The sequence below is a fragment of the Elaeis guineensis genome, chromosome 1 (genome assembly GCF_000442705.2).
Source record: "Elaeis guineensis isolate ETL-2024a chromosome 1, EG11, whole genome shotgun sequence".
NCBI lineage: Eukaryota > Viridiplantae > Streptophyta > Magnoliopsida > Arecales > Arecaceae > Elaeis > Elaeis guineensis.
Window position 1 is genome coordinate 76,073,779 of NC_025993.2, and position 27,127 is coordinate 76,100,905.

A 27,127-nucleotide genomic window follows, 5' to 3' on the forward strand; every position below is an offset into this window, starting at 1 on the left:
TGTTGAGGCAGAGAACTGACTTGAGCGTCGGAGGATCTTGCCGGAGCAACCCCACCTCCGGTTTAGACTTCCCTTGCAGGTCCCGGCGGCGACCACGGCTTCCCCGACTCCAGCTTCTCCAGCGCAAGCAGATTTTTACACCAACAATATATATATATGTATACATATATATATATATATATATATTCGGATATGGTTCGGGTATTACCCATATCCATAGATTCGGATCGGGTTCGGATAGAAAATAGCACTACCCATACTCTACCCATACCTGTATTATAGTTTTCGGATTTTATCCAAATCTGAACCCAAACCCAGTCAAACCCTATTTTTCGGGTTTGACCGGGTTCGGATAGGGTGTATACCCATCGGATCGGATTAATTTTGCCATCCCTACGTGTAATTGTAAATCGCACCGATACTCCAATTAATTAGACGTTTTAAATATAAGTCCTCTTAAAGAGAAAAAATTACAATCACCTCCCTTAATTTTTCGGTTGGCTCTCTCCATTCCACCCAACTTGGCATGCCCCTTTTTGTCGGATTCAATTCAAGGCTTTTCCAATGAATTGGGAGGTACAAAATTATCCCATAGGATTTTCTCAATTGAATTAAGGTACTTCTTGGAAATTTTATTAGTCTTTGATTTATATAAAAAAAAAAAAATATCACTACTTTCTAATTTAATTGTATAAACAGTATAAATATCCCTTCCTTTGACGTATAAATGTTGATTTATCTATCTCGGTTTTATGCACGTCATTTATAATGTTTCTATTATCTATGAACAATTATTCAAAATCATCTAAAAAAATATAATTCTAAGATGAATTCATTCATCACTCAAATACCTGCATCAAAAAAAAAAAAAAAAATTTTTGTTGTTGGGAAAGCTGGATTTATTTGTGTGCTTTGCTTTATTCTAAATCTTTTATTTTGTTATTCATGTTTATCAGGCTTGTTATCTCTAAAACCTTAATTATAGCACAAAAGTTTGATATTTTTAATCTCATCCTGTTTATCCATCAGCTTTCATTCGGTATGTGAATTTTTGCAGTATGCACCACCATATTCACAGGTTTGGGTTTTGAGAAAAATTCAGCTGAGGGCAAAGATTTGGAGTTCAAATAAAATCTGACAAATTCATCAATAGTTTGAATAAAAAATTGGATGATGAAAGAAAGAGAGTATTAAGAAAAAAGAAACAATGTGGGTTTAATTGACATATTTCTACATTTAGATATTAAAAAAAAATTGAGGCAATAACTGAACTGCCAACATTTTCAGATAATAGTACAAATATGTGCCTAGGCCAGATGGACTCACATTTGCTTTCTTTCAGAAATTCTGGGATCTTTTGAAAGTTCAAATGACATTATGGTGATAATGGAAGCCTTTTTTGGGGGTGAGCTGGATCTAAACAGGCTAAACTTTGCTTTTATCTTACTTATCCCCAAAAAAGGATAGTGTGCTCTTTACTCATGACCTTCGACCTATTAGCTTTTTCGATAGCATCTTTAAAATCATCACCAAAGTTCTCTTTAGGTGTTTGGCCATCTTCCTCCCTAACTTAATTGACCACTCGCAATCTACATTTGTTAAGAGTAGAGTTATCATTTAGAACTTTCTAAGTGCCTATGAAATGATCTCTTATCGTAAAAGAATGGATCATAAAGGGGTTTTGTGTAAGCTGGATTTTGAAAAGGCTTTTGATAAGCTTTATTGGGATTTTCTTTTGGCTGCTCTCCAAGCTAGGGGCTTTCCAAGAAAGTGGATTAATTGGATCCGTAGCTTGCTATCTTTTGCTTCAGTGGTTCTACTTGTGAATGGCAAACCGGGCAAGTGAATAAAATGTAGACAAAGTTTGAGACAAGATGACCCCTTTTTCCCTACCCTCTTAATCATTGCTGTTGATATGCTTGCTAGACTTTTGAAGAGAGCCTATTTTCTTAGTATTATTGAGGGTATTGGAAATGATGTGGAGTTTAATGGTCTCTCTAGCCTCAAGTTTGCCAATGATATCCTCCTATTTTGCACTCGAAAGAGAGAAAATATTCTTGCTGCCGAAGCGGTTCTACATGCTTTTGAAGAGACTTCTGGACTTAAAATTAACTTTCATAATAGTTTAATTGTTTGCCCGAATATGGATGACATCGAAAGCATGAGGTTTATGGATTGGATGAATTGTAAGAAGCAATCTTTTCCTTTCAATTATCTTGGACCGCCTCTTAGCAATAGAAAGCTTCCAAAACAGTATTAGCTTCCTTTGATTGAAAAAATAAATATAAGATTGGCCTCTTGGAAGGGCCGACTTTTCTCTTGGGCGGACACTTGATGTTGGTTAACTCAATTTTGACCGCTTTTCTTTCTTATTATATGTCAATCTTTAAGTTACCCAAGTGGATCGTTAATAGGATTGAGAGAATGAGACGAGCTTTTCTTTGGAAAGGAAAGGAGACATGAGTAGGTTTCACTTTTTGGCCAGTTGGGACAAAATTTATTGATTCAAAGATCAAGGAGGTTTGGATACAAAGAACTTGAAACAAATGAACCATGCACTGCTAGCTAAATGAGCTTGGAAAAGTATGAATAGATCGGAGAACCCTTGGTATGGTCAAGTGTTGGGAATAGTGTCCCAAAGCCAATCGTCAGCCTGTTGACGGTTGTGCTCCTTTTGTATTAGTACATGAATTATAAATAAATAAAAGTTATTTTGGTATTTTTTCATCACAAATGTTTCATCTTCTAATGAACTCCTGTGTTGTGGTGAAGTCCTTAGGACTATTTAGACTCGACAAAAGAGGATTTGTCGTTTAGTCCTTAAACATGTTCGCGACCAAATGATACGTTGTTACCAAGGACGACAATATTTATCGAGCATAGGTCGTTGTGTGCCATATGGGTTGGTTGTCCTCATAACCAAAGAGTGTGGAGACACTGGTATGGCATACAGGTGAGATGTAATGGTACATCTGCACTGAACGTGACCAACTCCGGAGCTATTTTTGCTGTCAAGATTTGCTCCGATGGGATATGGGTATAAATGTCCCTCCGACCTGAGACCGCCACGGTGACTTGCAAGCAACTCACTGCACTTAGGCACTGGACTACCTGAATTTCTAATTCAGTGACGGAAGATTGCTGGGTGTAGTCAAGTACTTGACTTGTCGGTGCGTGTGTCAAGATGGGATTGACCACTCCAGTTTAGGAGCTATGTACAGTCGTGTTTCAATTTAGCAAAACCTTGGCCAGGATAGTCCTAGTGAGGAGTCACAGGACTAATTGAGTTGAGCACGATTCGGATGATATCATCAGGGTTGACAGTTTAACCCTGAGTCATCCTAAACACAGGGGTCAAAAGGAATGAATTATACGGTAACCATATTCACGTAGGTTCTGAATGTTGCGATTGCGATTATTCGACCTATCCGGTCGTCGGGTACCATTGCTAGATGGTCACTTCGATTAGTACAGAAATTGGTTCCTGTGCTACCGGCTTAGGTTCGAACCTGCGGGGTCACACACATTAGAGGTTCCTTTTTGATCTGATGGCTGATTATGAGTCTTATCTATCTGGAACTCTATGATTGAGAATTAGGATTCTCTAATCATGAGTTCCACACATTTTGGGTACCGGGGTCAAAATTTTGAATTTCGAATTTTGAATTTGAAATTTGAACTCTTTGATCAGGGTTTCATATCGATGGTCTCTGATGCCTGATTGCCCATCGAATTTGGACTCAACATTTATGAGAGTTTAATTAGTGATTTAATCACTAATTAACTCAATTTGATTGAGTAATTATTTTTGGATCAAGTCCAGTTGAATTGGATTCAGTTTGGATTGACCCGATTAGGTTAAATGTTGACCTAATCGCTAAGGTGGTTTAGTCCCTGATTTGATCAGGGGTTAGGTTTAGTTAATTCCTGATTTGATTAGGATTTTATTAAGCCTAATTAAGCCTAATTATGTTGGGTTTAATTTGGTCTAATTGTGCTCAACCTATTTTAAACTAGGTTGGCTCAATTTGAATCAAACCACCTTGTTTTAAATTCCCTGCTTCACCCAACTTCCTTGCACCCATTTGAATTCACGAGAAGAAACTTCTCGTGAAATTTTTCTCACATAAAACCCTTCCCCACGTCCTCATTTGTGCGCCATATGGATGGATAAAATAATTAGTTAGACATTCAAATTCAAAGCATGTTTGAATTTGAATGGATAACTTATCACTTGCCCTTTCATCCTTATCCATTTTGTGCGCCACATTACTTACACGAGAAAAGGTTTCTCGTGAAACTTTTTTCACGCACAAAGAGCCACGCCCCTTCTCTTCTCACGCCCAAAAGGATAGGGATAAGTTGGTTTTCGTTTGAATTCAAATTTGATTTGAATTCAAATGTGTAACCTCTTGTCTTTATCCTCTCACGCAGATAAGACATGTTTGACATTGTTTTAAAAAGAGGAGAAAGGTGGGACGTGCGTAGAAAAATTAGGAGAGAAACTTTGGGGCGTGAGGAAGGCTTCTGCGCAAGGTGAAGGTCCAAAACCTTCCGAGAGAAAAAGAAAGAAAAGAGAGAAAATTGGGCGCAGGGTTTTTGGTGTGTACCCTAGGGTTTCTACCTAGGGTTCGGGAAGTGAGATTGGTGTGCACGAGTGTCGTGAGTCCACCAAATTTCAGAGAGAGATCCATCAACCTCTCAAGTAACTGTGCAGACGATCCAGAGCATCCGAGAAGTCGGCACACATCGATCGAAGGAGTTCGATCAACATCTGCCATCAAAAGGGTGAAATCACGAACTAGCATTCGTGAGGAGCTGATCAGACGGGAGCTTCGTGTGGACAATCCGCAGAGGCCAGACAGTTGGGTGGCTGCGACGTGATGATCAGAGCCCTCCGATGGTGATCAGATTGCGGTGATCGACTACCCGCAAAAGGTGATGTGTTCTGAACACAGTACTGTAAAACGTTTACTGATTCAAATTTGAATTTCAAATTTAAATGCATGCTGTTGTATCATATTTAGATCCTAGTGTAGGGTTAATTAGTATTAATTAATGAGATTAATTAATAATTTCACTGTAAAATAGTAATTTTGAAAAAATTTTAAAATTACCATTTTGCCCCTGCACTAAATTTTCGCTTTAATGTTCATGCTGCTTACCATAAGGGATGCAAGTTTAGTATGCATTCTAAGAAAAATCTAGCAAGAATATCACCTATTTGGCATGATGTCAGTCATCAACCTGCATTTTTTCGGAATTGTCTTTCATTTAAACTAAAAAATGGTCTCAAAATCAGATTTTGGGATGATTGTTGGGTTGACTCTAATCCGCTTCACACCCTTTTCTCTAGCCTTTATGAAAAAGCAGTCAAACAGAATGCTGCAGTAAGTGGCTTTTGGAATTGGAGATCTTTGTCTTGGAAGATCAATTTGTGAGGGCTTTTGTCGAGCGAGGAAATGGGTCAGTTGATTGTTTTGAGATAGAGACTTGGTTCAGTTCGACCTTCTTGGATTGCTGATGTCCCATCTTGAAAATTAACCCTCCATGGCTGCTTCTCTGTTGATTTCTTTTACCTTTTTTCAACAATGATGGTCTTCGCTATGCCTTCCATAAGATCATTTGGAAATCCCCCTTACCTGAGAAAGTTCGGAATTTTTTATGGCTCATGCTGAGCAACAAACTTCACATCGAAGTGCTAGCTAAAAAAGGATAGATTCCAACAGTTTGTTATCCCCTGTGTGGCTGCTCCAATGAATGTGTTGATCATCTATTTGTCAAGTGCATTTTTACTAACAGTATTTGGTTCTCGATCAAAACTCAATTAAAATTAAAAGATTGGCCTTCAAATCTCCATAACCTCTGGATAACCTAGCGGGTGAAGAACAAGAATCTTTTGTTTTGAAGAGCTAGGAATATGTTGTTTGCTTCCATCCATTTGGATATTTGGAAGGAACAAAGCTCGCATATTTTCTTGAAGAGATCTTCTTCTATTTACGTCACTCTATTGAAAATCCTGAGCATGTTTCGTAGCTAAGAGTGTTTGTGCAAAAAGAACAAGGAAGATCATCAATTGCTTTGGGCAAAAACTACTGTTCTAGTGAGTGGTGTATTGTGCTTTCTCGACTCCCTCAACTCTACTGCTCTTTCTCTGCAAACCTCAAAGCCCTCCTCATCTTGAAGTTGGTGCATTGTTATCAGATTTCTTGATGTGTTTGTTTCTTTTATGGTATTCTGAACCTTTTGTTGTTGTTACGTAAAAAAAAAATGTATTTTGCTCTCTGTAATAAAATAGGATGGTTTCATGCTTCCCTTTATACTCAGAAATAAAAAAAAAATAGTACAAATCTGTAATCCAAGAGTATCCCTCGAACAAGTCTTGGATTATCCATGGACAAATTATAAAATTCATAAACCAATAAATAATCCTTAACCATTTTGATTACTAGAGAATAGTTTGGAGACTCCAAGACAATGAAAAATTACAAACAATTTTAGAATATAATCCACAGCTAAGAAATAGTGGTTCATATGCTTACATCACCTTGAATAAAGCCTTACACCCGGTTTCTAGTCTAATATTTTGATATCAAGATGATCTTTCTGATACTCTGTGTTTTTGCACGTTACTAAATGCATGATAAAAATTTCGACATGGCACTTTCCAGTAAGAGATATTATTATCCGCTTTGACTGTATGCATACCGTAGCGGCCCTTGGATTGTGGCTGATGTGCTTGCAGTTGCCGTATCTTATACGCTTGCGGCCCTTGGACCGTAGCTGATATGCTTGCGGTTGCCGAGTTTCACAGCTTTATCTCCTGGGCTTTGATCCAAAAGGTATCTCTTGAGGGAGAGAGGATCCTAACTCACAACCGATATGGGACTAAACCCTTCACAACAATAGCCCCTCCCAATTAGAGGGACGTTGTCTTTTACAACAGTAGCCGCCCCCGCCCCCCAAAATCATACTCCTGACTCAACAGTAGCCCCTCCAGTCAGGAGGACTCTACCTTATTGGAGGGCTATTTGTTGTGGTCAAGAAACTCCGGGCTCTTCTCAATAAGAAGTATTGTCCGCCAGGGCTCATACAGATGGAGGGCTCTTCTCAATAAGAGGTATTGTCCGCTTTGGCCACATGCATATCATAGCTTATAGACTTGCAGCCCTTGGATCGTGGCTGGTATGCTTGTAGTTGCCGTATCTTTTACGTTTGCGGCTCTTGGGCCATAGCTGGTACGCTTGTGGTTGCCGAGCCTCACAGCTTTATCTTCTGGACTTTTGTCCAAAAAATGTCTCTTAAGGAAAAGAAGGTCTCCTATCTCATATAAGGTAGAGTACTCTTGACTCACAATCGATGTGGGACTAAATCCCCACAACAAACATCATCTTTTTTTTTCAAATGTTATACAATTTTCATAAACAACTTGAATAAAATCAACAAAAGATTTTTTTTTTCCCCTTTTTTTTTTTGGGTGGGGGTGGGGGGTGTGGGAGAGAGAACTGAACAAAGAAATTTTTTTCACTTCCTTGTTTTAATGGTATCCTTGTGACACTTCAACTGTTCCGGCTTGGGTTCCATAGAAGACTGGATATTCAGATTGCCACCGCAGGTAAGTAATCATTTCATAATGAAAGGTGAGGGAAAAAATTCACACGCAAACTTCAGCTTTTCTGTTCTGATCTGATGGGCAGGTCGTGAACCTAGGATTTTCTCAAACTACAATGAAGCAAAAACTACATCCAACAAGACTAGGTTATACCTGCACCTCCACATACGTGTTTCCTTGGTAAGCATTGTTTATCACCAAGTCTCGAACCACCCAGACACCCACCTTGACAAGTCTGTCATAGAAAGAGCCAACCATCAAGCAATTGCTCTCAGAAGCAGCGACTCCTGAAGAATGACTTGATGATGTTATAAGCAGTGATCATGATGTCATTAGATGAAACAGTGTTCATTTTTGCGCATTTTACTCTGCTCACCTATTTGAGACACTGCAGAAGGCTGTTAGAACTTTTGGCTTTAAAAGTTTCACCCAATAATAATCTTCCTAGGATTCCAGTACATATTTTAGAGAGCTTAACATTCTGCGAAGCATCTATTGTCAGCCAGCAACAAGTCTTAATGAATAAATCAAGCAGAAATTTTTAGGTCGGCCAGTCTATGGTCGTCCATGTACATAGACTTTATCTAACCACATCGAAAGCAAAAGGTTTAAAATGCTGTCGTAAATGGATTACGAGTAGCTGATATTATCTATTATTATAATTTATTGATTTAAGATTGAGATTTCCTCAAGTTATCGCTCATAACCTGGAAAAAAGAATTTCTTTGCTCCTTTGAAGGGTTCTGGATCCCACAGAAGAAGGCTGATCAACAATAATTTGAGCTCGAGGGGTGGGGGTGGGGGGGATTTTGGATGATTTAGTAAGATGACAAAGATTTTAGCACTCACAAATCATAAGCAGGAAATCAGCAGAAGTGACGCAACTTGTTCCAGATTCACTTTTGCAAATATAGAGTTTTTTGCAGGATGCACAAACTCAGAAGCAAAATCTGACCACAGATACAGACATCCCCAAACAACCATACATTGCCTGTCTCAAACATGAAAATTCCATTGACCACCTATCCATGACACATGAGTAGAAGACTGACCGAATCGACCGAATCACAACTATTATCTTCAATAGATACGATTTTGTCTAACAAGCAAATGAGCATCCTTACCTATGATGCCCGACATCTTGATTCACCATAAATCCCAACAGCTTTGAAGAGGGAACTAATGTTAAAAGGATGATCAAGGTACTAGGGCAAGGAAGCGAGTACTTCCAAAAGGGAAGCAACAAATTGCATCTGAGTTTCCTTGTCGATTGTCAGAAAAAGAGGAACATGTACAAAAAGAGACTTAATGCCACGTTGTTCTGCAAACTGAAGTGAATGATAGTAAACATAGTTGCACACAAATCGGCCAGCATCGTCCGACGGTATCACCAAGTATCCCATTTTTGCCAAGGCTTTGGTAATCTCATTCACTGGAAGAGAAGTCTGCATTTCATTAACAAGAAGTTCACATTGTTAGCTACCAAAAGCAGAATATTTCATCTGTATGTGAATGGATGATAAGTATAATCCAATTGAAGCCTAGACTTCGCATGCTGAGATGCATTTTTGCCAAGCCCCTTAAAACTACTTGTCTCTATTCATAAAACAGACTGAACCTGCATTAGATATCGAAAAGAAATGAAAACTTGATCTTGCCTGAACTATGGCAAATATATTCACATACTTTCTACTTAGAATGACACTTCTTAAAGGAACCCTGAGGACTCGAGCTTTACTGAATATTCTCTTTCCTTTTTCGGGGAAGAAACAAAATTAGGCTTGATCGATTCAAATTCATATCTTAAAAAAAAAGAGAACCTTACATAATGCTTAAGCAGAAGACACATTTCCAAGTTATCCTAAATAATTGCTGACTATCAACTGAAAAAAAGCAACCACTCTGTCAAAGAAAATTATAATAAGATAAGAATAATGATAAAACGATAACATACTCTCCTGTCCAAGGAAATAACTTATGATCTTAAGCTAGAATCTTCACTCCATAATAATTCATGAGATTATAGTGATGAAAGCATGAAACATCTAAAATGAGTCGTAACAGTCACCATACCTCTCGTGTTCGTGAAATGTCTCCATCTGAAGCGATAATGGGAACTCTCTGCAAGAAAAATAAGAACCAAAGTACATATCACAACCGGTGAATTCAATGATAAACCAAAGCAAGATATGCACATCTTACCTGAGGTTTCCATCCTAATTCATCTGGACAACGAAAAGTAGCTTCATTGATTGCTTGGTTCTCAATAGCAAACGTTGTTGAACCACTGTTAACTCCAAAATGGAGCTGAAGGATAACAGTTAATAAGCAAAACATGCATGTGTTAAAATTAAGTAGATGCATAATTTTTTTTAAAGGGAAAACTAGATGCACAATGTTAATGTGAGAAAAAATCATTTGTTGATAGCTATTTATGAAAGTATTTGAACAAATTGTCCAATACACTCAGTGAAAGATTCCAAACATTAGTGCTTGATTGAAGTTTCCCAGATGACTGAAACAGATCATATTATCAAGTTCAGCAGGGCAAACAGCATAAAATGGAGAAAGGGTTAGCCATTTTTTCCTAAAATTCATCACATTTTGCGCCTTGAAGTGGGAAAAGGTCACAACTACAGGCCCAAGTTGTTCTCATATCTTGATTATGGTGGAGAAAATTTCCCAGGGTTGGCCAAACGATGAAGGAAACTTTCTCAGTGAAGAAGTCAACATGCCAATATATCAACAAGTTTAGCCATTAATTGCATGTAGCATTTACTGAAAGTTCTGAGGCTGTAGACTAAGCTAATGACAGAAATTTAAACCCATAGCACCTTCAAATCTTTTTGAACACAATTCATGTCAAGCACATGGCAGGCTTGAAAACATTATGATGCATTAGTGAAGCAAAGTAACAAATTTGATAAATCTTATGCTATTGATAATGTTTTTCCATACAGAAGCAAACAAGCCATAGGTAGGTGGCTCACTTCCCTTCTAAGCAAAGTGTAAAAAATCACCATTGGGTTCAAATGGTAGCAGCCTGCCACCAGCTTTTCATTGTGAATAACAACTGCCAAGATTGATACCTAACCCTATTTATTAGAATATGCAGTACACCTTCATGAACCCTGCATTTCATTTTGCAGACATCGGATAAATTATCATGTTTAGATGCTGACAAAATTGCATATAAAATTCACACGATGCAAAAAAAAAAAAAAGGTTGTCCAAAGTAAAGAAGAACTAAGGCTAATTATTTTCTTCATACTTCCATTAGAAAATACTTCTTTCACAATATGCTCAATATCATCATGACCATGGGAAGCCTTTAGATCTTAAAGAAATAAGAAAGAAAACAGGTAACGAACCAAAATAACTCGCCCAGCGTTTGTGGATTCACTGTCTCGACCCATCGCAGCTGACTCCAAGAAATTATAAAGCGGTGCAAGTGCACCCTCACCCGCAACCTCAAGAACATTGCAACTCCCAAGAACAAGGCCTTTTGGCAATCCCTTCTTCTGCATATACGCCTTCAGATTACTGACAATTGTTTCAGTTGGGTTCTCTGACACCCCATGGAATCTTTTGAATCCAGTAACATGAATTGTTGTCACTGAAGTCCCTTCTGAACCCATTTATCGACAATATTAACGATGCCTGACAGTGTATTTTTATTGGCAACTTGGTTATAAATGAAAAAAAATCTGTTTCAGAAAATAAAGGGTGAAATCTTAGTATAGCGGTACAAAAATTGTAGTATGGAAATGATATTAAAGAGAAAAATATTATCTGAGAACAGAATACATTCTCTCCACCTATGAAACCAAAATGGAGGAATTGGTACACAAGGCCATCTGAAGGGCTAAAAGCATCGTTGCCAAGATTGCAAGTACAAAGTAGTCAAATTAAAAAGAAGGGTCCCGGGTAAACATAAAAGCAAGGTGATGGAAAAATATCACTAGAAGAGAATTTTTTTTAAAAAAAAATATTAAATTATTCATGAGATAACCTAGAACTGATTATAACTATCCATCATATAGAATTAAGAATTGCTGAGAGTAATACCAATCGTAAAACTCAAGAGGCATGATGACTGGAACAATAAGGTAAAATAAGTTCCCTCAAAAAAGAAGAAGAAGAAGATAAATTGTTACTGAAGCCACAATATTTTTCCGAGAAAAGGCTTACTGAAACCACAATCAAAACCTGAAATTGAATTAGTCTGTGAGCCTGGCTACACAATAAAAGAACCCAAAATAAGGGATGACCGTTAAAAAATCAATAATTATTACGCATAATTTTATCATAGGATTAAAACCCAATCCAGAGAAAGAACAACTGAAGATGACCATAGCCAATAAATCTCCAAATAACCAGAAGGATCCACAGCCAATTGGAAACAACTAAAGTCAAGCATGATGAACCGAATTAGTCCAATCCAAGATGCCAATACCCATAATTCAAGAAAAAGTGAGGCATGAAACAGAACATTTAGCACCAAATAACAGATAAAAGATGAAAGCTCTCACCTTTCACAATCCAGATGAGGGAGGAGGGGGGGTGGCGCGGCGCTGTCAAGGGAGTGAATCCTTCACTCCTTTTCTACAAGATTGGCTTTGGTGGGATGATGAGGATAGAGATTAGAACAGATATATACCATGATGATAGAGGAGAGCAAGCATATAAAAGGGTAAGAGAGAGAGAGAGAGATGGTGGTGGTTGTGGGCCCCTGCAGGATACCATTCAAATTGTTAAAAAATGACTAATGGATCTTAATGATATAGAAAAGTGGAAAGATGAGGGAGAACGGTACAGAACATCCTACGAGGCAAGTGAGCGTATGAATGAATCCTTCCTTTATTACTTCTTTTCTTTGCTTTAGTTATTTTACTTTTATATTTTATGAGAGATTTCTTAGCTTAAGTTTAATGAGCATTAATGATGTTATTAATTCTCAGAGGTGGGATAAGGACAGTCATGGTGCCCTTAAACAAGCAACCAGTCATATCTCTCTGTGGGCCAGCAAGTGGATTAGGTTCCAATGGAAACACATGACAAGCTATATATAAAATCATTTTTGTGGGGATGTCCATCTAACCACCTTGCATGCCCACCAACCTCACATCATACACCTACGGTTCTACACCACATAGCTATTTGATCTGATCTCTCCTATTAAACTAGCAGGGCCAACAGTGCGAGTGGGTCACTTTATTTGGACCAGTAATTCATAATTGCATTCTGGCCTGCTAGAATGCCGTTATGTGAGCTCCACGCTTACCTTGATTTTTTTTTGGGTTTTGCTATTCTGACTAGATACATGAATACATGAGATGACCCTAGGCAGCAAATCCTAACATGCTAATACTTTATATATTTAAATTTTTTAAGTTTTTAAAATATATTTAGTTGAAAAAAATTAAACTTTAAAATAAAAATAAAATTAAAAAATTTTATTCTAATTATTTGATTGAGAAGCGATTTATTTTTATATCAATTTTAAGAAAAAAGAAAAATATTTAATTTCTTAAAATTTAATCTAATTTTTTTTTTTGATATTCAAATCTCATTTTAATTCGACTCCAATTTTAACCATAAATTAAGTACATCTAAAAATATGATCACTTTTATTATCTTTCTGATCCATTCCGATTCACGTATTAATCATCCATCAAATGCGGCGCGCGCTCTCTCTCATCAAGTCACTTAAAAGTTGCTATAAATTATTACTTATCAAAATCGATATAATATTTTGCCACTTCATGTTCATTATATGACACCGAACTTGGACATTATCTTTCTTATTATTTTCTCTCTGTTACGTGAACTACACGTTGTTGAGAGGAACAACGCAGATGCTTTCTGGACTTTGGAGGACAGGTTTGGTAATTAACTCACGAATAATAATCCAATCGAGTCAGCATTTCTATTTCTTACTTGGAGCAAAACTGTGACACACAATTATATTCCCCAAGTATTCGCATCCAATGTGGCATGAGAGGATTGAGACGAGACCATTCATAAGACCGTAGAATCAATGCCACGTTGTTTGTTACTGATGATGGGAAAAATAGCGGTGCGACGTGTATAAAGTTTTTCTTCAGGCGGCTACCTATCATGTCCAATGGATTACGTGGGATTAGAAGGGCCGCCAGCTTTTGGACCATCAATTATGACGGTGGAATCAGTCCAAAAGGCTGGTGGTTATAAACTCACCCTCCCTTCGGTCATGATAGAATTGATCGCTACTGGAAAGAGAAATATTTGTTCTTTTAGAAATTTCTGGCCAAAAGGACATGCAATGATACAATATTGATCAACTTTGTTAGGTGCAACACGTGCTATAAGAGAACCTTGGCTACTTCCATGATGCATGATGGTTATATGTGGTTTGAAACATATCAAAACCTATATCAAATTGCACCAACCTATTTTCAACCATGTCCACGTTAGACTAACCATGTCCCCATTAGACTATCTTGCTCAATTGAACAAAACAAAAAGCTAGCCAACCTAAGTTATTTTAATCACATGTGTTGCACTTGCAAAAAAAATTTTATGGAGAATCAAATATAGAACTAAAAAAAATATCTTGATGAAAATTTTTATTATTTTTTTTACTCTCTTATTTTTTTATTTCATAAAAAATACTTTTATTCCATTAAAATAAATATAGCATGGATTAAACTTCTGTCAGAAAGAAAGATATTTATTTTTTAAATTTAAAATTAATAATCAATCATTCAAATAAAAATTTATCTTATTTAATGATAATTTATATTATTAAAAATATTTAAAATTAAAATAAATTAAATAAAAATAATAATTTCTCTATTTATAGCATGCTAATATATATATATATTAAGATCCCTCCAAATTTGCCGATGTACCACTCAAATCCATCTATCTTTAAAAAGTCTTATATGGTCTTCCAACTTTTTTTTTTTCCGTTACAATCTCATTCTTTCGTTCAATTTAATCAAATGAACTTCACTAAAAATTAAAAAACTTCTAAATTTACTAAAAGTCCTTAAATACCTTGGCATCTAAAGTGAGAATGGATAATGGGAAGTGGGATATTGTCGAACACTTGGCGGGCGGCATCGAGGAGCCCCACGGCGGGCGATGGCGGAGGCAAGAACGGTGCAGAGGACGAGGTCCGGCTGGGGGGAGAGGCCGGAGAAGAGGATGAGGATGGCGTGAAGGCAATTTGACTGGCATGACAACGGCTTCATCACCACTGCCCGAGCTCGTCCACACCATGGCCAAGCTTGACCACACCCCCACCGCAGAGAAGCACGTCGGGGTATCAGTTTCGACGAGTTCTCGCAGCCCATCACTTCTGCCACCTTCGACAATTCCTAGGCTCAATCCTTTGACCTCTTCCGATAGGCCTCCATTCCATGACGCCTCCACCATGCTTGCTTTGTTTCACATTTCCTGTGTGTTTATGCATGTAAATGGAGAGCTCTTGAAACGAGAATTTGAGCGGAATCAGCGAGAATGGGCGCTGGTGTTGCAAGTAGTTCACGTTGGTGTACACAAGCAGAGAGGCAAATTTTTTCTTAATTCTTTCAGAAATCCGTTTGAAAAGATTGTACCTTTTGATGCAACTGCTTGTGATTTTGGGTTTCTTCAGCAGTTTGTGGGAATGAAAACTAATATGAAAGAACAGAACTATAACAAATCATGATTTGGTGTGCAATATTTACAGTGTAATTGGATTTGTTTGGGGTGGGGGGGGGGTGGGGGGGTGGTAAATTCATATGGAAGCTTCCTATTCCAGAAAAAGCAAAGTTATTCACTTAACTCTGCTGTCATGATAAAATCTTGACGGTAGTAAACCTGTATGAGAGGGGAGTTTACGTAGAAAAAAGATGCCCTTTATATGGCGAAAATGAGGAGTTCACGGATCATCTCCTCTTGCAATGTGTGTTTGCAAAAGAATATTGGTGGACCTCAACCTCCCAGAGCTCCCAACTACCTTCAAGGAAATTTGGGATTCTCCGAGGTTCCAGCAAACAATTAAAAGCAGGTTCCGGCCTTTGAATGCTTATTAATCATAGCAGCTTGGTGTCTATGGAAGGAATGCAGTCTCTGTATTTTTCAGTTCCAAGCCACCACGCCTTTGGCAACAGCAAGGTTAGCAGCTTTTATCTTTCAGAGCTGGACATCCATTGCTACTGGTCAAAATGTGCGGCAACTAGCGCTTCATCTAGCTCACCTTTCCGACTCCAATGGCATCTAAATTTTATAGTTCAGTTGGGACGAGTTCAGGCAGTGAAGGCTATGCAACATTTGTTCCATCAATGGTTACGCATGGTACCGTTGTATGTGGATTTTAGTTAAGAGGGGGCGCCTTTGGAACCTTTAGTTCGCCCCATGGGGCCCTCATTAATATTTTCCCACCTCTGTCTGATGGGACTTTTCCATGCAATTGGGGTCTATGATTGTAACACTTCAAAATAGAATCCATCTAACCCAGTATGTAACCTCCAAATCATAATAAATAACACTCACTCAGGGGTAGAGCTTTTGTCCCACCTGGATTCTCCAAAAAAAAAGAAAACTTTAGAGACTGGTTGAGAACCCTGTATGTTATTGAAACTTTATTTGTCCTTTTTATTGTTCTATATACTATGATAGTTGGTATCGGTGAGTTATAAAACCAATACCACACCCCAATTAGAGTTTGAAGCTCTATTTAATAGACCCTCAGTTTAGAAAAGCCAGCGGACATCATGTAGTTGGCGAATATGGTTTTGACAGTGATGATATTTCGGTTGGACATTTCGTCGAATAGCTAGGATGCAGATATCAGAGATGGAGGATAAGGTTTTTCTTTTTCTTTTTGGTGGTCATACCACTCTGGTGTGACAGCGTTCCATAAAATTAAAGTACAAAATATCCCACAGATCCAACAGACATACCACTCTGGTGTGATAGCATCCCATAAAATCAAAGTATAAAATATCCCACAAATCCGACAGACATGGATCACTCTGTCTCCAAATTCAATCTCTGGAGTAATTCGCCATATAAGAAGCAACCCAGTCCGTCGCGCTATTCATCTCCCAATAAACATGTCGAATCATCACCGTAGCAGAATGACACAGAGAAATCTAGATATTACGAAAGAGCGGATGTGCTTTCAGCTGCTTCGTGCTGCCTCGGATCCAGCCAATGATGATAGCAGAATCTCTCTTAATGAAGATTTTTTTTTCGTAGCTCCGGTCTGATATAAGTGATGCCTGTCCAGGTGACATGAAGCTCAGCTCCTAAAATTGAAGACAAAGGCGATGTCGTCGCATTGATATCAGTGTAAAGGCCAAACCTGAGAAAGTGAGTGTGGAAGTAGAGGGATGAGGAAGGTGGCATTGGAAAAGGCCTTTGGGACCATTGTTATGGTGAAGCTAAGCAAGAGCCCTTGTAGGCTTGCCGAGCGGAGAGAATGCAAGGTCGGATCGATCACATGGAAATCAGAGTGAGAAGAACGGGATGATGTGCATCTCTTTAGAAAAAGAACAAATAAAGGGAGTAGGAAGAATAGAAAAAGATACCAGTAATGGGGGCATCGGAAATGGAAGAATAGTGTTGAAGATGAATATTTTATTTTTCAGTATTTTCTCTAAATTAATATAGAAACTACATATATTAAAAATGAATAAATTAAAATTAATAAATTTTAATATTTAATTAATAATAAAATTTGGTTTTACACCGTACCTTACTTCTTCTTCTTCTTCTTCTTTTTCTTTTTTTGCTTTCAACAAAAGGCCCTTTGTTAGTGTTGGTGCAAAAATCTGCTTGCGCCGGAGAAGCTGGAGTCGGGGAAGCCGCGATCGCCGCCGGGACCTGCAAAGGAAGTCTAAACCGGAGGTGGGGTTGCTCCGGTAAGACCCTCCGATGCTCAAGTCAGTTCTCTGCCTTAACAAGAATGGAGTGCTCGAACGGAGATTTAGCAGAGTTTTGAGATAAGAAATGAGCTTAGAGAATAACGTATCTGGATCCCCCTTTTTATAGGCGGAGGAGGTAACGGATTGATGGCGACGTTTGTAACCGTCTGGTCGTGGGCCGCCCATAGTCAGGGAGAATTTATTGCGAAGGGTAGTAGAGCGGAATCGTGGCTATCACCGTAGCTCGCCACGTGGAATCAGTTGCGAGGAGTGGAGCAGCGTCCGTTGTCGTGACTTGCCAGCGGATGGGAGAATCGCCCGGTATCCGTCGCAGGAGGTGGAGTAGGTTCGTGGTCGTTATTGTGGCTTGCCAGGGGATAGTGGAGCTGTGCGAAATCCGCCACAGGAAGTGGAGCAGAGCTGCGATGGTTACTGCGGCCTGTCAGGGAGTGATGGAGCTGCGCAGAATCCACCACAGGAAGTGGAGCAGGATCGTGGCCGTTATGGTGGCCTGCCAGGGGGTGCAGATCCATCGGCTGAAGTTCGGGCAGCGGTCGGAGTCCGGCCCCCGTAGGAGTTCGGACTAAATTTGTCTGCAGCCGTTGGAGCCGAGGATGAAGCCCGGCTCCCGCAGGAGTCCGGGCGTGGTCTTCCTGCAATTAAAGTTAAAGGCGAAGTCCGGCTCCCGTAGGAGTCCGGACGGGGCTTACCAGCAGTCGTTGTTGAGGACGGAGCCCGGCTCCCGTAGGAGTCCGGGCGGAGTTTGCTTGCGGCTGAAGCTGTTGGAGTTCTTGGTGACGGAGCCCGGCTCCCGTAGGAGTCCGGGCGGAGTTGTCCTGTAGTCGATGTCGGTGACGGAGCCCGGCTCCCGTAGGAGTCCGGGCGGAGTTGTCCTGTAGTCGATGTCGGTGACGGAGCCCGGCTCCCGTAGGAGTCCGGGCGGAGTTGTCCTGTAGTCGATGTCGGTGATGGAGCCCGGCTCCCGTAGGAGTCCGGGCGGAGTTGTCCTGTAGTCGATGTCGGTGACGGAGCCCGGCTCCCGTAGGAGTCCGGACGGAGTTTGCTTGCGGCTGAAGCTGTTGGAGTTCTTGGTGACGGAGCCCGGCTCCCGTAGGAGTCCGGACGGAGTTGTCCTGTAGTCGATGTCGGTGACGGAGCCCGGCTCCCGTAGGAGTCCGGGCGGAGTTGTCCTATAGTCGATGTCGGTGACGGAGCCCGGCTCCGTAGGAGTCCGGGCAGAGTTGTCCTGTAGTCGATGTCGGTGACGGAGCCCGGCTCCCGTAGGAGTCCGGGCGGAGTTGTCCTGTAGTCGATGTCGGTGACGGAGCCCGGCTCCCGTAGGAGTCCGAGCGGAGTTTGTTGCGGCTGAAGCTGTTGGAGTTCTTGGGTGACGGAGCCCGGCTCCCGTAGGAGTCCGGGCGGAGTTGTCCTGTAGTCGATGTCGGCGACGGAGCCCGACTCCCGTAGGAGTCGGACGGAGTTGTCCTGTAGTCGATGTCGGTGACGGAGCCCGGCTCCCGTAGGAGTCCGGGCGGAGTTGTCCTGTAGTGATGTCGGTGACGGAGCCCGGCTCCCGTAGGAGTCCGGGCGGAGTTGTCCTGTAGTCGATTCCACTGAGGACTTCGGCTGTGGGTATTTTATACCCAACACCAGTCCCCCTACTTCCGAGTTTGAACTTCAAACGAAGAAAGTACAGAGAGAGAGAGATGGGCACAGCCGAAACCGTCTCTTCGAATTCTGCGCACTGCCGCCTCCGGATATTTTGGCATTAAATGTGCGCGTGCCGGAGTCTTTTCGAATTGGAGCGGTATGAGGGGACGCTTCGAAGTTCCCCAGGTACTCTGGCTAGGTACGGTGCAATTATGATCCTGCCAACGTCAGCCGCTTTTAGCCGTCTGCTAGGGGGAGTGGGACACGTGTCGGATGCGGACTGGCCTGGGGGATTCGCGATCATTATGGCGTTGGATCCCAGGGTCTATTTAAACCCGTCCTCCCTCCTTTAGGCGTCCTACCCCATTCCTGAGTTTCGTCGGTGTCTGTCTTCTCTTCGAGAGCCCTGCTTTAGTGAGCGTCTTCTCGAGCCGTAGGCGCCTCCCATTTTTCGTCCCCCAGGTCCCTCAGAGTAATATAGGTTAGTGCCAACCTTCCTCTCACCGCCTAGGGGCTTCTCCTCTCATCATTACTTTTGTGCGTCCCTCTGAGTTAGCCTTCGGCCTCTCGTTCTCCTTTCGGTCCGTCTTTTTAGGGTCCTTTAGATCCTCCCTTCAAAACTACTCAAAATGTCCTCTGGCTCTTCTGCTCCCGGCAGTTCCGAGAGTTCTTCTGCTTCAAACCCCCAGGTCCTGTCTCTGTGGACGAACCCGCGTCCGAGGCTGGGCCTCGTCCGGTTTTCGGCACCGGGCGTTATTCCATGTTCGTCGACTTCGGAGGAACTCCTTCTGATAAGGGTTCAGTATGGGGTTCCTCCGGAGTACGATCTGGAGCTACCTGGCCCTTCTGACCGGGCCAGCACTCCTCCTCCCGGTCGCTTTTATTTGTATCAGGAAGCGTTCCATGCCGGACTCCGCTTCCGCTTCCTGCCTTTATCGCTGCCTTCTTCCGCTTCTTGGACATCTCTCTCGCTTCCGTGGCCCCGAATTTCTTTAGGTTTTTGATAGGGTTTCTCTCCTCTGCCACATAGTCGAGGTTCAGCCGTCCTCTCCTTGTTTAGGCATTTTTATACCTTCAAACGCCATCCTTCGGCGAAGGACTGGTGGTACTTCTCCCCCAGTTTTGGTAAGAAGGGGTTGCTGAAGGACGCCCCTTCTTCGATTCACAATTGGAAGGGGAAATACCTCTTCGTCCACTGCCCGACCCTGGAACTGGGCCTGCCCCCTTGGGGTTCTCTGAGGGATTCCGTCCGCCGGGCTCCCAGCCTGGGGGAGGACGACCTCCAGGCCGCCCCAGAAGCTTCTAACTTATCCCCCTTCCCTTTCCTAATCTTCTGAGGGAGCAGCTTCTTTTTCAACATCGGCCTGAGCCCTCAGGATCCAGCGAGTATTCATCTTATCTTTTCTTTTCTTGCCTTCCTCTTCTTCTTCTCTTTACCTCTTTTTCCTTCCCTCTCTTCTTTTTCTTTCTTTCTTCTTTTTTTTTTTTTTTTTTGACTCTTGATTAATCGGTGTTGCTTTCTTTTTCCCTTTTTCTTCTTTCTTCTCCTTTTTTCTTTTCTCATACATTTTTTTTTTTTTAGCAATGGACGCCGAAGCAACGTGGATGCTCGCCAGGGGCATGAGAGCTCAGAAGAGGAAAGGGGCGCGGCGGCCTCCGGATCGGCGAAGAGGGTCAGGGCAGAGGAGACGAGCTTGGCTGCGCCGTCCAGGCGGCCCCGGCCATCGACATTCCTTCAGATGCCGAGCCAGTGGCTCCCCGGGCCTCCTCGAGGAGCCCGCCGACTTGGGCCCCGCTCCGGGGGGTTCGCCCCACGAAGGCGCCCACCGCAGGGAGGAGGAAATCAGTGGCTCGCAGGGTGAGTAGCACGAGCTGCTGTAGACGAGTCCGTCTGCTCTGAGGAGGGATCGGAGAATCCCTTCAACGATAGAGGACTTGATCAGGCGGTTGATCGACGGCTGCATCCTGTCCGACGTCGTGGGAAGGATCGACCGCGCCGATCCTGAGCAGCGGGCTTGGGACTCTTTGGGGTCCTTCCTCGAGTAAACGGATCTTTATTTAAATGGTCACTCGACTCTGTCGTAATTCTCTATCCGTCCTTGCAGATTGGGCACCAGCTCTTTGCCTATATCGAGGCGGTGAGCCGCATGAGGAGGGACATCCTCCAGGCGGAGGAACGCTGCCAAGCCGAGGTTGCCGCCTCCAAGCGAAGTCGGCTGAAGTAGCCTCCCTCCAGGAGGCCTAGAAAGAGAGAAGCGGGCCCGAGAGGAGGAGAGGAGATCTTAGAGGAGTAGCGAGGAAGGCGGAGGCCGAGGTCGCCATTTGGTCGAGCAAACTCCGGTCCTGGTCTCGGAGGCCAGGGCCTTGCGGTGGAGGAATTCAAGGCCTCGCGGAGATGAGGAACCTGAATGTCCAGTTCGGCCAGGAGGCGTTTACCAAGGGGTTCGAGCTCTGCCAAGAGAAGGTGGCCAGCAAATTCTCGAGCTCGACCTCAGCTTCCTCGAGGAGTCTGAAGACGAGGCCGGCCCTCGTCGCCGCCACTGCGGTCGAGCCCCCGCACCGAGCTTCTCCACCTCCCGCCCCTGAGGTCTGAGACCTCGATTTGTGCCCTTATTTCAATCGCAATATTTCCTTTCTGGTTTGTCTTCAAAATTTCAATCAATAAAGTCGAATTTTTGTTGTGGATGGCTTCTCCTTCCCCCCCTTTTTCTTTCTGCTTTTCTCCTTGCAATGAGTCGTCTTGATGCTTTTGCCTTCCGATGGCAGTGCCCTGCAGAAGCACTCCCCTGCCCCTGGGGTCCGCTGAAATCGAATCCAGCGGTTAAAAAGGAGGTTCCTTCACCTGACGAAGAAGTTGAAGAAGTCGGAAGGCGAACTCCGCAAATCGAGAGAAGGCATTCTGAAGCCGCGTGAGGCCGCCCACTTTCGGAGTCTCCATGTGAAGGCGATATGGATTACAGTCGGAGGAAGCGAACTTCGCAAAGGAACTCGAGGAGTGCAAGAAAAGCACCAGCGACCGATATTTGGGCTCAAGAAGCCAGGATCAGCACCTTAAGGTGGAACTGTCAGCTGCGAAGAGGAAGATCGGCAGCTGGAAGGAAATTCATCCCGGCTCTTGGCCGGGTTGATGATGAACAGAAGTGGTCGCAGAAGGTCTCCGACCTTCAGAAGCAGCTTCAAGACGCCGAGATGAGCCACGACGTGCAGCGGGCAGCTGGCGGCAGGTGGAAGAGTATAAAGGGAGATTCCGGATGGCGGCCGACGAAGTCGTTCGTCTCCAGAGGCAGCTGGTAACAGGGCCGCAGCTTACTTCCGCCCAAGATTCTGAAGAGCTCCAAGCCCTGAGAGGCACTTTGAAGGGATTTCTGTCTCCCTCGGGGAGAAGACAGCCGAGCTGGCAACAAGTGAAGATCAACTGGTGCTTGAGCGGCGGGCCGTCCAGACGCGGAGGCGGAGTCCGAAGTTTTGAGGAAGAGGGTCGAGAAGCGGTGGCTGAGAGCCAGCAACTTCTCGGGCGCTCCAGGACGCGCTGCAGAAGAGGAAGAGCTAGAAGGAGAAATAGAGAATCTGAGGCAGTCCTGGTTGAGGGACGGAATAGATAACTCTAGGTCGGAGGGAGCAAGGCCTCCTTAGGGCTCTTTTGCCTTCTGTCTTATCATGTAGTTACTTCCTTTTTGTCGTTTTGCCTCCTTCCTTGGCCTTCCTGGCTTGTAGTGTGTATATCGAAAATGGAATAAAAGAGCATTTTGTGTTACCTCGTTCGCGTGCTGCACTAATATGCTATCTGCCGAACCTTTCTTGCCATCTGCTTGCTGATGTGACTCGTTGGGAGGGGGCTTTTTCCTTTCATCTGATCTTGTTAGCCGGCCAGTTTCGCCACCATTAACCCTTGCTGCAGAAGTCGTGGATGGAGCCCGACTCTCGTAGGAGTCTGGCTGAAGTCTTCCTTGTAGGCGAAACCCGGCTCCCGTAGGAGATCGGGTGAAGTCTTCCTTGCAGGCGGAACCCAGCTCCCATAGGAGTCCGGGTGAAGTCCTTCTTGCGGGCGAACCCGGCTCCCGTAGGAGTCCGGGTGAAGTCTTCCTCGCGGCGGAACCCGGCTCCCGTAGGAGTCCGAGTGAAGTCTTCCTCGCGGGCGGAACCCGGCTCCCGTAGGAGTCCGGGTGAAGTCTTCCTTGCGGGCGGAACCCGGCTCCCGTAGGAGTCCGGGTGAAGTCTTCCTTTGCATCGTGAACGGAACCCGGCTCCCGTAGGAGTCCGGGCCTTCCATTTTGCTCGAGCCGGTGTGAGGTTCTCCCCTCGTTACCAGCCTAGCTGTGGGGGCGCGTTAGGGCACTGTAAGGCCTCTCCCCCATCCGATCTAAAAGAACCGGGCCTTCGACTTTGCTCATGTCAGGACGAGGTTCTCCTCCTGTTCCTGATATGGCTGTGGGGGCACATTAGGGCGTTGTAAGGCCTCTCCCCCCATCCGGTCTAAAAGAATCGGGCCTTTGACTTTGCTCATGTCAGGATGAGGTTCTCCTCCTGTTCCTGACATGGCTGTGGGGGCACATTAGGGCGTTGTAAGGCCTCTCCCCCATCCGGTCTAAAAGAACCGGGCCTTTGACTTTGCTCATGTCAGGACGAGGTTCTCCTCCTGTTCCTGACATGGCTGTGGGGGCACATTAGGGCGTTGTAAGGCCTCTCCCCCCATCCGGTCTAAAAGAACCGGGCCTTTGACTTTGCTCATGTCAGGATGAGGTTCTCCTCCTGTTCCTGACATGGCTTTGTTTTTGGAGGGATCATATCCAGTCATAATAAATCCACGCCAGGTGGGAAGGGCACGTTAGGTAGAAAGGAAAGTAGATTCAAGGTGAAATCGTAAGTGATACATTTACAGTTTTCCTGCTCCTCCTTGAGGCTCTCCAGTGATGGAGTCGATGGTCCCGATGGAGGCCGATCCCCAGGTTGCTCCTCCCTTCTCTGCGGTTCAGGCTGTGGGAGGGCTCTTGGTCGGTCTCCTCTACCCTCAGGCCTGCGGTGGATGAATCTGTCGAGTCGACCTCGCCGAATGAGCTCCTTGATCTCGTCCTGAAGCTGGATGCACTCCTTTGTGTCGTGGCCGTGGTCGCGGTGGTAGAGGCAGAACTTGTTGGGGTTGCGCTTCCCGGGGTGTGTGCGCATCCTCTCCGGCCTAGGGAGCTGCTCCCTGATCTCCATTAATACCTGGGCCTTCGAGGCGTTGAGGGGGGCGTAGTTGCGAAATCTCCCTGGTGGGGAGCTCCGTCAAACCCCGCGGTCCGGGCTTCTCTGCCTGCGTGCCCGGGGTGGAGTATGGGCGCGCTTATGTCCAGGAGGGGATCGGGAATGCGGCCGGGCTTCCTTTGGCCTTTTCTTAACTGCGGGCTTACTCGAATCTCCCGCTTGCCGCTCCCTTGCTGTCTTTTCGTCCTTCATTTTGAAGGCTTCTTTTGCTCGAGCGTATCCTTCAGCCCGAGCTAGTAAATCGACAAAATCCCTGGGGTACTTCTTCTCCAGGGAGAACAAAAGATCATTCTTCTGAAGGCCACCTTTCAGGCGGCCATGGCAACTGATTGGTCCAAGTTTCAGACCTCCAACGCCGCAATGTTAAAGCAGTTGACGTAGGCCCGTATGGACTCCCCTTCCCTCTGCTTGATGTTGATGAGGGACTCCGAACCCTTTCGGGGGTGCCGGCTGCTGACAAAATGGGCCATAAATTGGTGGCTCATTTGATCGAAGGAAAAGATGGTACCCGACTTCAAAGCCGAGTACCAGTTCCTCGCTGCTCCCTTCAAAGTAGACGGGAAAGCCCGGCATAAGATGGCGTCAGGAGCACCGTGAAGTAGCATCATCGTCCGGAAGGCCTCCAGATGATCAACCGGGTCTGAAGTCCTGTCGTAGCTTTCGAATTGGGGAAGCTTGAAGTTTGGCAGGATCGGTTCCTGCATGATCATTTGAGAGAAGGGAGGGTCAGTACAAATATCCTCACCATGAGCGGGGGACACGTGGCGGAGTTCTTCAATCCGCCGGTTCATCTCCTGGAGCCTCCGGTCCTGGAAATCCTCTCGACTTCGAGTCTCGAGGGTCCTCTGGCAGAGCGGGGCCAGGGATCTTCCAGGGGTGGAGTCGTAGTCCGATTGAGGGCTCTCTACTCTCGGATTTATTTTCTCGGGAAGGATGGGGCGGCTGGCCCAGGTGGCCCGCCCCACCGTCGGGTTCTGACATTTCGGAGATGCCCTTTCCGGGTGCGCCGACGCCTGTGGTTGCTGCTGCTGCATTGCTTGCACAGCTTCGATGAGGCCTCTGACCTGCTGTGCCAGCAAGTCAAATTGCTCTGCGCCGACCGCCGCCGTCGGAGGAGGAGGAGGAGGCTGGGAAATAGGAGGGGAGGCCGGAGCCTGAGATCTGGCCGCGGAGGCCGTGGACCGTCGTGTGGACGCCTTGCGTGGAGGCATCGAGCGTGGATCTCACGGGGAAAATTAGGAGTGGGTGTCGGAGAGACGATCGGAGGCGGCTCCGTTGAACACTCCTTTAAGAACAAGGGTACTGCGAGGGTTCAGCCCTTCCTCTAGCGCCAATCATGTTGGTGCAAAAATCTGCTTGCGCCGGAGAAGCTGGAGTTGGGGAAGCCGCGGTCGCCGTCGGGACCTGCAAAGGAAGTCTAAACCGGAGGTGGGGTTGCTCCAGCAAGACCCTCCGATGCTCAAGTCAGTTCTCTGCCTCAACAAGAATGGAGTGCTCGAACGGAGAATTTAGCAGAGTTTTGAGATAAGAAATGAGCTTATCGAATAACGTATCTGGGTCCCCTTTTATAGGCGGAGGAAGCAACGGATTGATGGCGACGTTTATAACCGTCTGGCAGTGGACTGCCCGGGGTCAGGCGGAGTTTGCTGCGAAGCGTAGTGGAACGGACCCGTGGCTATCGTTGGGGCGTGCCACGTGGAGTCTGCCGTATGAAGTGGGGCGGCGTTTGTCGTCGTGACTTGCCAGTGGATGGGAGAATCATGCAGTATCCGTTGCAGGAGGTGGAGCAGGATCGTGGCCGTTTATCATGGCTGGTCAGGTAGTAATGGAGCCGCACGGGATCCATCATAGGGAGTGGAGCAGTGCTGTGATTGTTACTGCGGCTTGTCAGGGAGTGGTGGAGCTGCACGGATTCCACCGTAGGAAATGTAGCAGAATCGTGGCCGCGATTGTGGCCTGGGAGTGCTAATCTGTCGGCTGAAGTTTGGCAGTGGTCAGAGTCCGGCCACCGTAGAGATCCGGACGAAGACTGTCTGCAGTCGTTGGAATCGAGGACGGGGCCCGGCTCTCACAGGAGTTCGGGCGAAGTCTTCCTGCAATCAAGGTTAAAGGCGAAGTCCGACTTCCATCGGAGTTCGGTCAAGGCTTACCAGCAGTTAACGTTGAGAACGGAGCCCGGCTCCCGTGGGAGTCCGAGCGGAGTCTGCTCGCTGCTGAAGTTATCGGTGGAGTCCGGTTCCCGTAGGAGTCCGAGCGAAGTTTTCCTGCAGTCAAGGTTAAAGGCGAAGTCCGGCTCCCGTAGGAGTCCGGACGGGGCTTACCAGCAGTTGACACTGAGGACGGAGCCCGACTCCCGTAGGAGTCCGGGTGGAGCTGTCCTGTAGTCGATGTCGGCGGCGGAGCCCGGCTCCCGTAGGAGTCCGGGCGGAGTCTGTTTGCGGCTGAAGTTGTTGGCTTCGAAGATGAAGCCTGGCTCCCATAAGAGTCTGGGCGAAGTCTCCCTGCAATTAAAGTTAGAGGGGAGGTCCGGCTCCCGTAGGAGTCCGGATGAGGCCTACCAGCGGTTGATGCTGAGGATGGAGCTCGGCTCCCGTAGGAGTCCGGGCGGAGCTGTCCTGTAGTCGATGTCGGTGGTGGAGCCCAGCTTCCGTAGGAGTCCGGGCGGAGTCTGCTTTGCAGCCTTTGGAGTCGAGGACGAAGCTCGGCTCTCGTAGGAGTCCGG

General features: G+C 44.8%; 1 protein-coding gene across 1 annotated transcript; it reads right to left on the reverse strand.

Annotated features, from left to right (window-relative positions):
• Positions 1–8,488: 8,488 nt before the first annotated feature.
• On the reverse strand, positions 8,489–11,299 carry LOC140856698 (uncharacterized). Its single transcript, XM_073254896.1, has 4 exons — positions 10,984–11,299; positions 9,815–9,919; positions 9,686–9,733; positions 8,489–9,057 (listed from the first exon to the last, which is right to left on the reverse strand). Exons 1-4 carry the CDS (start codon positions 11,248–11,250, stop codon positions 8,818–8,820), a joined length of 660 nt encoding a protein of 219 aa, XP_073110997.1. The 5' UTR covers positions 11,251–11,299; the 3' UTR covers positions 8,489–8,817.
• Between the last annotated feature and the right edge of the window lie 15,828 nt (positions 11,300–27,127).

What these genes read in the sequence shown, in the direction of transcription:
- LOC140856698 (XM_073254896.1), bottom strand. Translation starts at nt 11,250, where the DNA reads ATGGGTTCAGAAGGGACTTCAGTGACAACAATTCATGTTACTGGATTC. An exon ending in AATTAGGATGGAAACCTCAG is followed by an intron (nt 9,734 to 9,814) that starts GTAAGATGTGCA and finishes TTTTTCTTGCAG; the next exon opens with AGAGTTCCCATTATCGCTTC. An exon ending in ACATTTCACGAACACGAGAG is followed by an intron (nt 9,058 to 9,685) that starts GTATGGTGACTG and finishes AATGAAATGCAG; the next exon opens with ACTTCTCTTCCAGTGAATGA.